General features: G+C 61.4%; 1 protein-coding gene across 5 annotated transcripts in view; it reads left to right on the top strand.

The window, feature by feature from the left end:
* Bsg (basigin (Ok blood group)) overlaps positions 1–5,873 on the top strand; it is an 8,391-nt gene extending 2,518 nt beyond the window's left edge. Inside the window, exons 2-10 of one of the 5 annotated variants that reach the window (XM_048811636.1) lie at positions 1,902–2,249; positions 3,006–3,162; positions 3,670–3,752; positions 3,907–4,043; positions 4,129–4,405; positions 4,503–4,517; positions 4,919–4,943; positions 5,121–5,188; positions 5,328–5,873. In XM_048811636.1, the coding sequence (XP_048667593.1) occupies positions 1,902–2,249; positions 3,006–3,162; positions 3,670–3,752; positions 3,907–4,043; positions 4,129–4,405; positions 4,503–4,517; positions 4,919–4,943; positions 5,121–5,184 (1,106 nt within the window). In that variant the 3' untranslated portion in view covers positions 5,185–5,188; positions 5,328–5,873. Of the gene's footprint in view, positions 1–1,901; positions 2,250–3,005; positions 3,163–3,669; positions 3,753–3,906; positions 4,044–4,128; positions 4,406–4,502; positions 4,518–4,918; positions 4,944–5,120; positions 5,189–5,268 lie in introns of all 5 variants that reach the window. The other 4 variants (XM_048811633.1, XM_015503550.2, XM_015503551.2 and 1 more) reach the window with 4 other exon arrangements.
* Positions 5,874–10,652: the final 4,779 nt, after the last annotated feature.

The following is a 10,652-nucleotide window of genomic DNA, read 5'->3' on the forward strand; positions in this document are numbered from 1 at the left end:
CCCCCCGGCACAGAGTGGATGCTCCTACATTTTATGGTGCTGGGGGTTCCACCCGTTTCCTCTGAGTGACCATGCTAGCTTTTCCTGGCCAGCCTGCTCCTCAGAAGCTGGCACTGGGACCCTCCCGAGATGGGCACCTGGGGTGGGATATGGTAGCCATTTGATGCCCACAGCCAGCCTCCCAGCACGTTCTCCCCAGTCCTGGCAGCTCAGCTGTGGGGGAGGAGGGAAGCTGGGCGTGGGCCGCCACTCTGTGCTCTCTGGGAGGGGCCCTCTACCATATACGGCTTACCCTGCAGTGGCCTGGCCTTATGCCCTGCCCGATTGCAAGTGGGCAGGGAGAGGGTGGCTGTTTTTAGATGAAGGTGAGTGCTGGAGTGGGTTGCAGATCGCATGGCAGGATCTAGACTTGCCTTCTCCGGGCGGGTAGTGGAGGAACAGAAGCTCCCCTTGGCTTCTCTCTTGGGTGCTGGCATCACCCCCAAAGCTCTGCCCAGTGAAAGGCAGCCATAGGGTGCACTGTCCTTGTGTCTGAGGCCACTTGGAGGGAATGTGGACAGGACTGTGCATGAATCCTGGCTTCATTTCCCAAGAGACACCGACATTTCCAAGACTGAAGCAGAGAGGCCCCTCAGGGCAGAAGTTCTGGTTCCCTCTGGTTCCCTGCATGACTATCAGGCCCAGGTGTCCCCAGAGACCAGGCAGCCATGCCCAGTCCTGCAGACATCCACAGCACCTGGTGGAGAGGTGGGGCTAGGGTAGGGAAGAGTAAGGCCCAAGAGCCAAGGTGGCAGCTTGGGAGCCACTGCCCTGAAGCCCTTGGTGAGGGAAGGCTGAGCCCTGAGGCGGTCCCAGGCCAAGGAACACCCTGCCCGCAGGCGGGAAGGCAGAGTTTCCTGCCCTGACTCACTGCTCCCACTCTGCCCCAAGCTGCTGGTTTTGCAATCAGGGAAATCTCATCTCCCACAAAATGTAGGTCACCCGGAGGTGATCTTTTCACAATACAGGCAGTGCCAACAGTTGCTGACTCTGCATCTGCTGCCCTGCGGGCCTTGAAACCACTCAGGTGGACAGGCATCTTGCCCAGTCCCTGGAGCTGTGGGGCAGGTGCCTGCCTTGCTCCAGAGCAGAGGGCCTCTGGCCTGGGGGCCCGGGCCAAAACCTGCCTGTGCGTCTGCAGAAGTCTTGCCCTAGGCAGTATCAGAGCCTGCATCGGTGTCCTGCCACTCTACAGTTCTGAGACCCTTTGTCCCATTTCAGAGAAAGAACCTGCAGGTGACCAGTGGTGGGGACTCAGGCCCCTTCCTGCCAGCGTGGCTGGTCCTGAGCCCCGCGCCCTCCACCAGGCGGGCTGTTCTCCATGCCTGCCTGGCTGTGGTTGCCCCGCAGAGATCCTGAGTGTGTCCTTGGGAAGGAGTGCCTGCCTTCCGCTGCAGGCCAAACGGAGCGCAGGGGCAGAGGACCTGTGCACGCTTGGGAGGCTCTGTAGTGCAGGTGTTCTCCATGGAGGGTACCAGGCTGAAGTGGGGTGCTGCCTGTGGGACCCCATTAGGAGGGCCATAAGAAGGGTTCTGACAGGCCTCAGTCACAGCCTCTGGCTTCCCAGTCTCGGGTCTAGTTTGAAGCTATCTGTGGCCTCACCGTTGTGCTGTCTCTGGTGAGGACCTGGCCCAGGTGGGCACGGGCCAGGCTGAGCCCCAGTGGCTCTAGGGCCTCGGGTGTCCTCTTCTCCACCCAGCTGTGCCCAGCTCCTGCACAAGCTGGAGGGAAGCAGGGCTCGCTGCAGAAGGCCCTGGCCGCTGTGCATCCAGGCTTGTGATGTGGGTGTCCCAGCCAGCGCTGACCTTTGCCCTCGATTCTCCTCCCTCATAGTAATAGCGGCACTCACCCTCTCCCCATAGCTGGCTTCATCAAGTCTCCACTGTCCCAAGAGGGGTGGGCGGGGGGCCGTGTGGAACTGCACTGCCAGGCTGTGGGCAGCCCCGTCCCCGAGATCCAGTGGTGGTTTGAAGGGAACGGTCCCAATGACACCTGCTCCCAGCTCTGGGATGGCGCTCGGCTGGACCGCGTCCACATCCACGCCACCTACCGCCAGCATGCGGCCAGCAGCGTGTCCATCGAGAAGCTTACCACGGAGGATGCAGGCACCTACGAGTGCCGGGCCAGCAACGACCCCGACCGCAACCACCTGACCCGGGCACCCAGGGTCAAGTGGGTCCGTGCCCAGGCGAGCGTGGTGGTCCTCGAACGTGAGTGGCCGGGGTGCCTGCCTCAGTTGTCCTTCTGTGCCACCCGGCCCCTGGGTCCTGCTCCGTAGCATCCAGATGCCCCCCACCCAGCTCTCCGTCCCACTCCCCACCAAGGCCTTTCCTACCTGGACCCAGGACTCTCCGGTTACGGTGGGCTTGCTGCTCAGTGGGCCTGGGGTGGCCTGTAGGAGTAGGCAGGCCTGCCCTTTGCCCTGCGGTCTCTGCACCCTGTTTTGTCCCATCCATCTGCCTGCCCTGCTCTCCAGTGCCTGCCTGGCCCCCTGCACCCTGGCTGGCCTGTCTCCCTTGTGCGTCTGACCAGTGGGTCGGGACCTGCCACTGCGTGGCCACACTGAGCATCCACACGGCCGTGCTCAGCCCAGGAGCGGGACTTCCAGAACCTCTGGGGGCTTCTCAGCTTCTAGTTCTAGATGCTTTCAGGTTCGATTCCTGAAGGGTGTGTCGCAGCCAGCCAGGAGGTCTGCTCTGCTGGGGTGAGGGTCCCAGCAGTGCCCCAGAGCGGGGCAGGTGCCCTGGACAGCCGTGCTTTCCTCATTTGCGAAGGCTAGGCCTTTGTTGGGGGTTTGGGGGTATCATCGGCTCAGCTAGTCAGATGCCTGCAGAGGTGCCTCAGGTCAGTGCTGCAGCAGCAGGAGAGGCTCCTTGGATCGGGCAGTGGCCTTGGTCTGCAGTGAGGACACTGGTGGCTTGTATGGTCCTTGCGTCGTGTGCTGACCAGCTTACTTGGCTTCCTAGCGGGCACCATCATGACAACTGTGGAGGACATTGGTTCTAAGATGCGTCTCACCTGTGCCTTGAATCACAGCACCACCCAGGTCACTGGCCACCAGTGGGTGAAGGGTGACAAGGTGCTGAAAGAGGACGTCCTGCCTGACCTGCAGACAGTGTTTGAGTGAGTAAGGGGCTGCTGCCAGCAATCCTGTGCCCAGCGGGGTCCAGAGGGTCCGGGATCCCAGAGTGTCCTCGGAGGTGTGGGGGCAGTGCAGGCCGACCACCCCCACACTGGGGATACAGATGCCACTGTGTCCTCAGGGTGCTCTTGGGGGCCCTGTGCACAAGTGGAGGCCTCAGAAGCCAAGCACTGGGGCCCCTCTCTGCCTGCCCCATGGCTGGGCATTACCCTAATTGGGCCTTTTGTGTCAGGCTTACTGGGGCGGACGGGCCATGAGTGCAGGCAGGGCTGGCAGCTACAGCAGGCTTTTTAAGTGGGTCCCTGACTGCCTCTGGTCTGCGTCCCCTCCTGAGGGCCTCCCTGGCAGGTCACTGCACACAGTCTTGACAGGACTGTGGTGGCTGGGTTAGGACAACCCTCTGTGAGCCACAGGCACCCTAAGGCCCCAGTTCCTGGGGGCAGGGCTGCCTGGCCATGAAGACCAAACTCACTCCTACCTAATTGCAGGGTGAACATGGAGGACAGCTCTGGCAGGTACTTCTGTGTCTTCCTCCCTGAGCCCGTGGGCAGGGCTGAGATCACAGTGAGTGGTAAGTGCTCGGCACAGGGCACCCTGCATGGGGCCTGGGCCGGGATAGTCTGCCATGCCCTTCGGTGGGGGGGGGGGACCGGGGGTTAGCAGGGTCAGGAGCCCAGGAACAGTTCTGCAGGGCCTAGGTGTCGGACTCTCCTTGTTCTCTCCAGGGCCTCCCCATATCAAGGCTGCAAAGAAGTCTGAGCATGCCAATGAGGGGGAAGCGGTCACTCTGGTCTGTAAGTCAGACTCTTACCCGCCTGTCACCGACTGGGCCTGGTACAAGATGGTCAACTCCCATTACCAGGTGAGGGCCCAAACTGGGACCCAGGGCTGCAGGACCACGGGTGGGAACCCAGAGCTCTCCCTCCAGTCTGACAAGGTCCCCCTAGGTCATCACCAACGGCTCCCAGAGCAAATTCTACGTGAGTTCTTCAGAAGCCAAGTCGGAGCTGCGCATCAAGGACCTGGACATGGGTGCCGACCCCGGCACCTATGTGTGCAATGGCACCAGCCTGGAGGGCGAAGAGAAGGCCGAGATCACCCTGCGGGTGCGCAGCCGCCTGGCCGCCCTCTGGCCCTTCCTGGGCATCGTGGCTGAGGTGCTGGTGCTCGTCACCATCATCTTCATCTACGAGAAGCGGCGGAAGCCCGATGAGCCCCTGGATGGTGAGCTGCAGCCCCAGGAGCCTGGGGGTCGGGGAGCTCCTGGGGAGGGCGGGGTCTGCCACGCCTCACTGCCCCTCTCTCCTCCCTCGGCCTCAAGCTGGCATCCTCCACGGTAAGTGGTGCCTCAGGTACCTCTGACCGCTGGGGGCCTTGAGGATCTTGGCTCTGGTGAGCCTTTGACTGCATGGCGTAGCCTCAGGCGCCCTGATTGCCACCTGGCAGCGGCCCTGGGAGTGGCCCCTGCACACCCTACCCCAGGTGTGGGCCTGCATGCTTGCCACAGGGGCCTCGGCTGTGCTGCTGTCCTTAGCCGGGGTGCGGGCAAGGCCAAGGCCACAGTGCCTTTGAGGTGCTTGGCCAAGGTGAGGAGTGCCAGCTTTCTTGCACGGCCACTGCCTGGGAGGGACCCTGGGTGGCTGTCCCCTCTGGTGAGCCCCGAGGGAAGCTGCAGGTGTGCTGTGCAGACCTCTCCTGATGCCCGTCTCCTCTCTCCCACGTTGGCTGTGCCTACAGATGACGATGCAGGCGCCGCACCGCTGTAAGTCCTAGCTCACTGGGGGAGTGTTGGGGGCTCCAAGGTGTGTACCCAGACCTCCCTGGGTCCTTGGTGGGTGCCTCCCAGGCAGTCAGGGTGCTGCTCTGAGAGGGGCTGGGCTGGGGAGTGCTCGGTCTCCAGCCAGGCCCCATGGGCTGAGGCCCTGCCCTGTTTCCCCAGGAAGAGCAGCAGTCACCACGTGAATGACAAGGGCAAGAATGTCCGCCAGAGGAACGCCACCTGAGCAGGTGCACACCGACCCTGGGACCCCAGGGACCCCCCCGGGGTGAGGGCGGGGCTGGTATTTGAGGGACCCCTGCCTCTCCAGGCGCCCCAGGACTGGAGCCGTGTGCTGGAGCCCCGTGTCTGCGTCTCTGCCTCCAGCAGGAGTCCATCCCCGTGTTTGCAAGATCCCAGATTCTCACCTCTGAGAGAACCCTCGGCCAGAGCGAGCCTGTTACAGATTGCAGCGTGCCCCTGTGTAGTTGAAACGCAGTAGGTTCTATGCATAGAATTCTGTTAGGTGTTCACCATTTAAATGTGTCACTGGAGCCCTGGAGTGTCCGCCTCTCCCTGGCCACGCCTGGGCGTGTGGGTGGGTGGTTGAACCTCCCTAGCCCCCAGTCCAGTCTCCTGCCTGTCTGAGGCCAGTGCTCTGTGTTTGCCCTGGGCTTTGTGGAGATTTCTTCATGAAGGTTGCAGGTCTGTGACTCAGTGGCAGCTCAGACCTCTTGATGGTGGAGGGGGCCTGCCTACCTACCCACTCACCTGCACAGTGACCCCTTCACTCTCCCAAGTGACCCCTACCCCCTCCCAATGTCTGTGTGCCAGAGGATGGGACTCCACAACTCCCCAGCTCCAGCGGAGGATAGCAGCACCCTTTCCAGTGTTGGGCTGGGTGGGAACCCTACAATAAAGACTGACCCCACCCCGCCTCGTGTTCACCTTGGCTGTGATGACTGCAGGTGACAGGAGCCTGTGGGTGGAACCCAGGGCATGGAGCAGGGGTCACAGGTGAGGGAGGCCTATGGGCAGCTCAGCTATCAGGGCAGGGCCAGGGAACAGGGAGGGCAGGTAGTAGGGCTGCAGGTCTCCAGGTACTGAGAGTGTGGGCAGAACAACCCAGAAGCCAGGTCAACCTTGGGAGATGGGCAATGGTTGTACCTGTCTCAGCAACTTATTGAGGCCTCATCTCAAAATTGAGAATCAAAAGGTCTGGAGGTGCAGCTCCGTGGTGAAGCCCCTGGGTCCAGTCCCCATAACCACAAAAATAAAACTGCAGGTTTCCTGCTGATGGCTCTCTGGACAGCCCTCTTGGTGTCTCCTCTAAGTGCTCTGAGCCTGGTGCCATCTGCACAGTGGTGAGGCCCGTGTGGTCTAGGAGGGGGCAGCACTCTGTTCAGGGGTGACCTGGCTGGGCCTCCCTCCCGCTCCCTGTGGGGCAGTCTGCCTGCCAGTTCCTGCACAAGCCCACGGCACCTGAATGTGCTCCCACCCAGAAAAGGAGCCTTGATGGATGCATTCCTACCTCAGGAAACAGGCAGGAGGATCGCAAGTTTGGGGCCAGCCTGGGCAACTTAGACCCACTCAAGAGGAAAAGGCCAGGGTGTGTTCTGCCTCCTGCCTCACACATAAGCCAAGGCCCCAAAGGCTGCCAAGGACGAAGTACCCACAGTGAGGGGGCCCTGACCTCAAGAAGGGGTGCCTGGGCTGGAACTGGAGCCCGATGGCAGAGCACTTTCCTGGAATGTGTGGAGACACTGGGTTTGGCCCTTCACACCACCTAACGATGAACAAGATAAAGGCATTCTGTCCATCTACAGCTAAAAAGCTTTAGAAAAGAAGGGGTTGCCTGCCCCAGCAGCCACAGCAGGCCGGTGAGCAGTTCTGGGGAGATCCGTGCCTGGCTGGGACCCCAGAGCACAGCTCCGCCCTTCAGCTGGGCCAGCAGGGGCAACACCCTTCTCAGGTTCCCAGAGAAGCAGGAGCCCCGGTCAGTTAGGAAATTGGCATCTCCCAGTGGCTGGGGTAGGTTCAGAGAAACAGGAAAACCCTGGCCCATGGCCTGTTCCCAAGGCAAATGGGCAGCCCTGGGATGGGCCCTAGAACCCAGGGTGCTCTGGGATGCACCCGGCCCTTCCCTCCACTACCACCAGAGGGCCACACACACCAACCAGGCCTGCCAGAGCACAAGAGTGCCTCACCCAGAGGGTCAGCTGGTGGCGGGGCCCGCCTGCCTGGGCCCCTGGCCGCCTGGCCTGCACACATCTAGGGCTGGACCCACCTGGATCTTTACCTGAGGCCTGGAGTCCCAGGCAGAACCTGGTACTTGTGCACAGGGGTGCCCACTTGGGGCACTGGTGCCTGTGGTACGCCTAGGCTGGATGGCCCCCACCTGGGGACAATGCCCAGCTCAGCCCTCCTCCTTGGGGCTGTTTCACTGGGGGCCAGGTACTATCCCTTCTACACCAGACTGGCTCAGTGAGCCTGTGAGCGTCCACAGATCCTGGGGGAGTGCATAGAGGTGAGGGTGGGCCCGCTCACCAGGGCCCTTGTGCCCATGTGCTCCCTGTGTGCTGCCCAGCAGACGTTCTGCCAGTCCTGGCCAGCACCAGGCCATTACTAGGTGTGGCTGCAGCACTGTGAAGCCTGCCAGTTTCCCAGGGATGAAGTGGGGAAGCCACAGCACCAAACGCACTGCACGCTTGGAACCTTCCGGAAACGGCTGCAGGGTCCCAGGAGTCCCAGCCCCCAGTGGGCAGAGGGGCAGGGCCGGGCGGCCTTGCACAGACAAGGGCTTATTCATGGGGCTGGATTCCACTGGGGCTGGCAGCTGGCGGGCAGCTCCTGCTCCAGGCTGACCGCTGCTGGCTCCTCCGGCCCCTCCTGTGCTTACCCACCGCCTGTGAGGGTTGTGAGGACAGCTGCCCTCCCAGCCCCTGCTGGGTTCCTACCATCTTGAGGCCTTCGGGCACTGAGGCCTGGATGGGATGATGCCTTCCAGCCTGTCAAGGAAGGGGCCTGGGGCCACCTGCTGTGGCGGGCACAGTGGAGGGGTCAGGAGCCCTGAAGCAGAACTGGCTGGAGGAGGGAGTCCCCAGACATTGGTCTCTCTTACCTTGCAGGACAGAAAACCTGAGCAAATGCCAGGTGGACAGCACCAGAGCCCCTCCTTGTGTAGACACTGGGGAAACAGACTGGGGTGCTGCAGCCAGCCACATCCGTCACCCGCCCTCAGAGCTGTGGGTGTGGCTGAGACCCAGGTGTTGCCCTTCCCAAACCTACACTCCCCCATGGTAAACCTGGGCCCAGTCCAGCCAGGCAGAGGCTGGGACATGTGCAGATTGCAGGGTGGGCTTCCTGCGTAACTCTCTGGTCATAACCCTCCCTTTCCTTAATTTTTAATGGTTTCTTAGTTGTTGGTGGACACAGTCCCTGTATTTATCTTTCTGTGGTCCTGTGGATGGATCCCCCTGCTGGGCGGGTGCTCCACTGCTGAGCCACAGCCTAGCCCTGGGCAGAACCTTCCTTCCTACTCAAAAGGCCTCTGAGCTTCCATCCAGCCCCAGGCCTGGACCTGTGGCTGGGGTTCTGAAGTGCTGCGAAGGGGGCAGCAGAGGGAGCCCAAGAGCCGCAGGGCAGAGGCCCTGGAGGCTCAGCGGGGAGGAGGCCTGACCTCCAGTGGTGGGAACACCAGTCCCAGGAACCAGGAATCCAGGGGCATGGAGTTTTCTTCCAAAGGCAATGGGGAGCCAGGGGGTTCAGGCAGCAGGCAGTGTGAACTACACAGGGGTCAGTGTGGCTCCCTGCTCCTCATCCAAGCTCGGCTAGCCTCGTCCTTTGCCTGCTGGCACTGTTCCTTCTGCTTCGGGCTTTCCTGGATACCCCTGGGCGCGACCCGCGGGCTGGAGTTTCTGCCAGTGGACAACAGGAGACTTTGAAAGCTTGCATTCCTGGTGTTTATTGTGTCTCCTCTGCCTGGCCATGGGCCCCACTCTGAATCTCAGTCCCAGGGTCAAGTGCTTAATGAGTATTTCTTTTTTTTTTTTTTTTTTAAAGAGGAGAGAGAGAATTTTTAATATTTTATTTTTTTAGTTATTGGTGGACACAACATCTTTGTTGGTATGTGGTGCTGAGGATCGAACCCGGGCCGCACGCATGCCAGGCGAGCGCGCTACCGCTTGAGCCACATCCCCAGCCCAAGTATTTCTTAAATAAATAGATAAGTGCAGAGTTCTCTGCCCTGGGCAGGAGGTCAGTGTGGGTGTGGAAAGCTGAGGCTGTCCTGGAATTTGCTGCTGATGCCCAGCCTAGGGTGGGGGCCATGGGTGGGGAGGAGTTGCCAGGACCTAGTGACCAGGACCCCAGGCTCAGAAAGGGGTTGGGGCCCCCAAGTCCCAGAATCCTTCGTGAATCATGGGCAGGAGTGGGGTCCATCAGCCTCATCCACTGCCAGGCACGGTGGCCCCCCGGCAGCCAGGCCTGCCTCCTCTGCATGCACAGCAGCAAGCCCAGGCTCTGGCAACCTGCCCAGCCTGACATCTTCCCAGGGTGAACATAAAAGAGCCCCCTTCAGCCAGAACACGCATCTGCCTGGGGCAGCCTGCAGCCTGGCACTGCTTGCCTGTGGGGGGTGACATGGGGGTCCTCAGGTCTGGGTAGCCTGGCAGGGTTGAGAGGGGGCTCAGCACACCCACTGTCAGAAGGGATAAGCAGGGGGGCAGGCCTTTCATGTACACCTGCTGTGGACCTGACAGGACACATCTCCACCCTCCTGGCCTCAATGTCCCAGATGGAGGAGGGCAGGCAGTGTCACTGTCCAATGTGACATCAAGCCAGGAACATCGTAAAATCCAGAGGGTCCAGGAGGGTTGGAGGTAGGAGGGTTCAGGAGGTCCAAGGGCATCTAAGAGGGTCCCAGGCAGCAGAGCCCCCACCATTTCCAAACCCTCCCTTCCTTAGGGGTTGCTTTCCTCTCTCCACTCTCCTCACCCAACTCCGTCTCATTGCTGTCTCCCCCACTCTCTAGTGGAGCTGGGGCAGAGTGGGGAACTCGGGCCAGGCCCACGTGACCTCGCAGAGCCGGCTGGGGCAGCTGGGGCCTGCCGAAGGGGCTTCCCCTCTGGGGGGAAGCAATGGAGAACTAAACCCACCAGACTCATGGGAGCCCCCCCAGCTCCAGAGCACCATTTGGGATTAGGGTAGACAGCACCCTCAGATGGCTCTATTGACCTCTTCCTGCAGGACTCTACCTCGGTTTCTCACAAGCTGACACAGGAGAGGGGATGAGCATGGGTCTGCCAGCCCCGCAAAACTGATCACAACTCTGCAGGGAGCTCCCCACGCACGTTCAAGGGGCTTTGTCCAGTGCCCACAGGCGACAGAGCCAGGGTCTTGGTGGCCTTTACAAGCAATCTTTTATTAAGGAAATCTCCATCTGGGGAAAGGAGAGAGGCTGGCACCAGCGCGGGGGCGGCTGAGTCTCTGGGACCAGCATCACCTCCATACAGAGGTGAGCCTGAGGCGCTGGGAAGAGCGTCCCCGAGGTCGCGCGCAGAGGCCCCGGCCCACAGGCTGGGCTTGGTGACCTTGGGCACGTCCTTCCATCTCGGAGCCTCAGTTTCCCCTCTGAGGTGAGGTCTGGGCGCGCCTCCAAAGCCTAGAGCCGCCTGACCCTGGGCCACTCGCCGCCCCGAGCCTCAGTTTCCCCGG

This window comes from Marmota marmota, unplaced genomic scaffold, assembly GCF_001458135.2.
Source record: "Marmota marmota marmota unplaced genomic scaffold, marMar, whole genome shotgun sequence".
Taxonomy (NCBI): domain Eukaryota; kingdom Metazoa; phylum Chordata; class Mammalia; order Rodentia; family Sciuridae; genus Marmota; species Marmota marmota.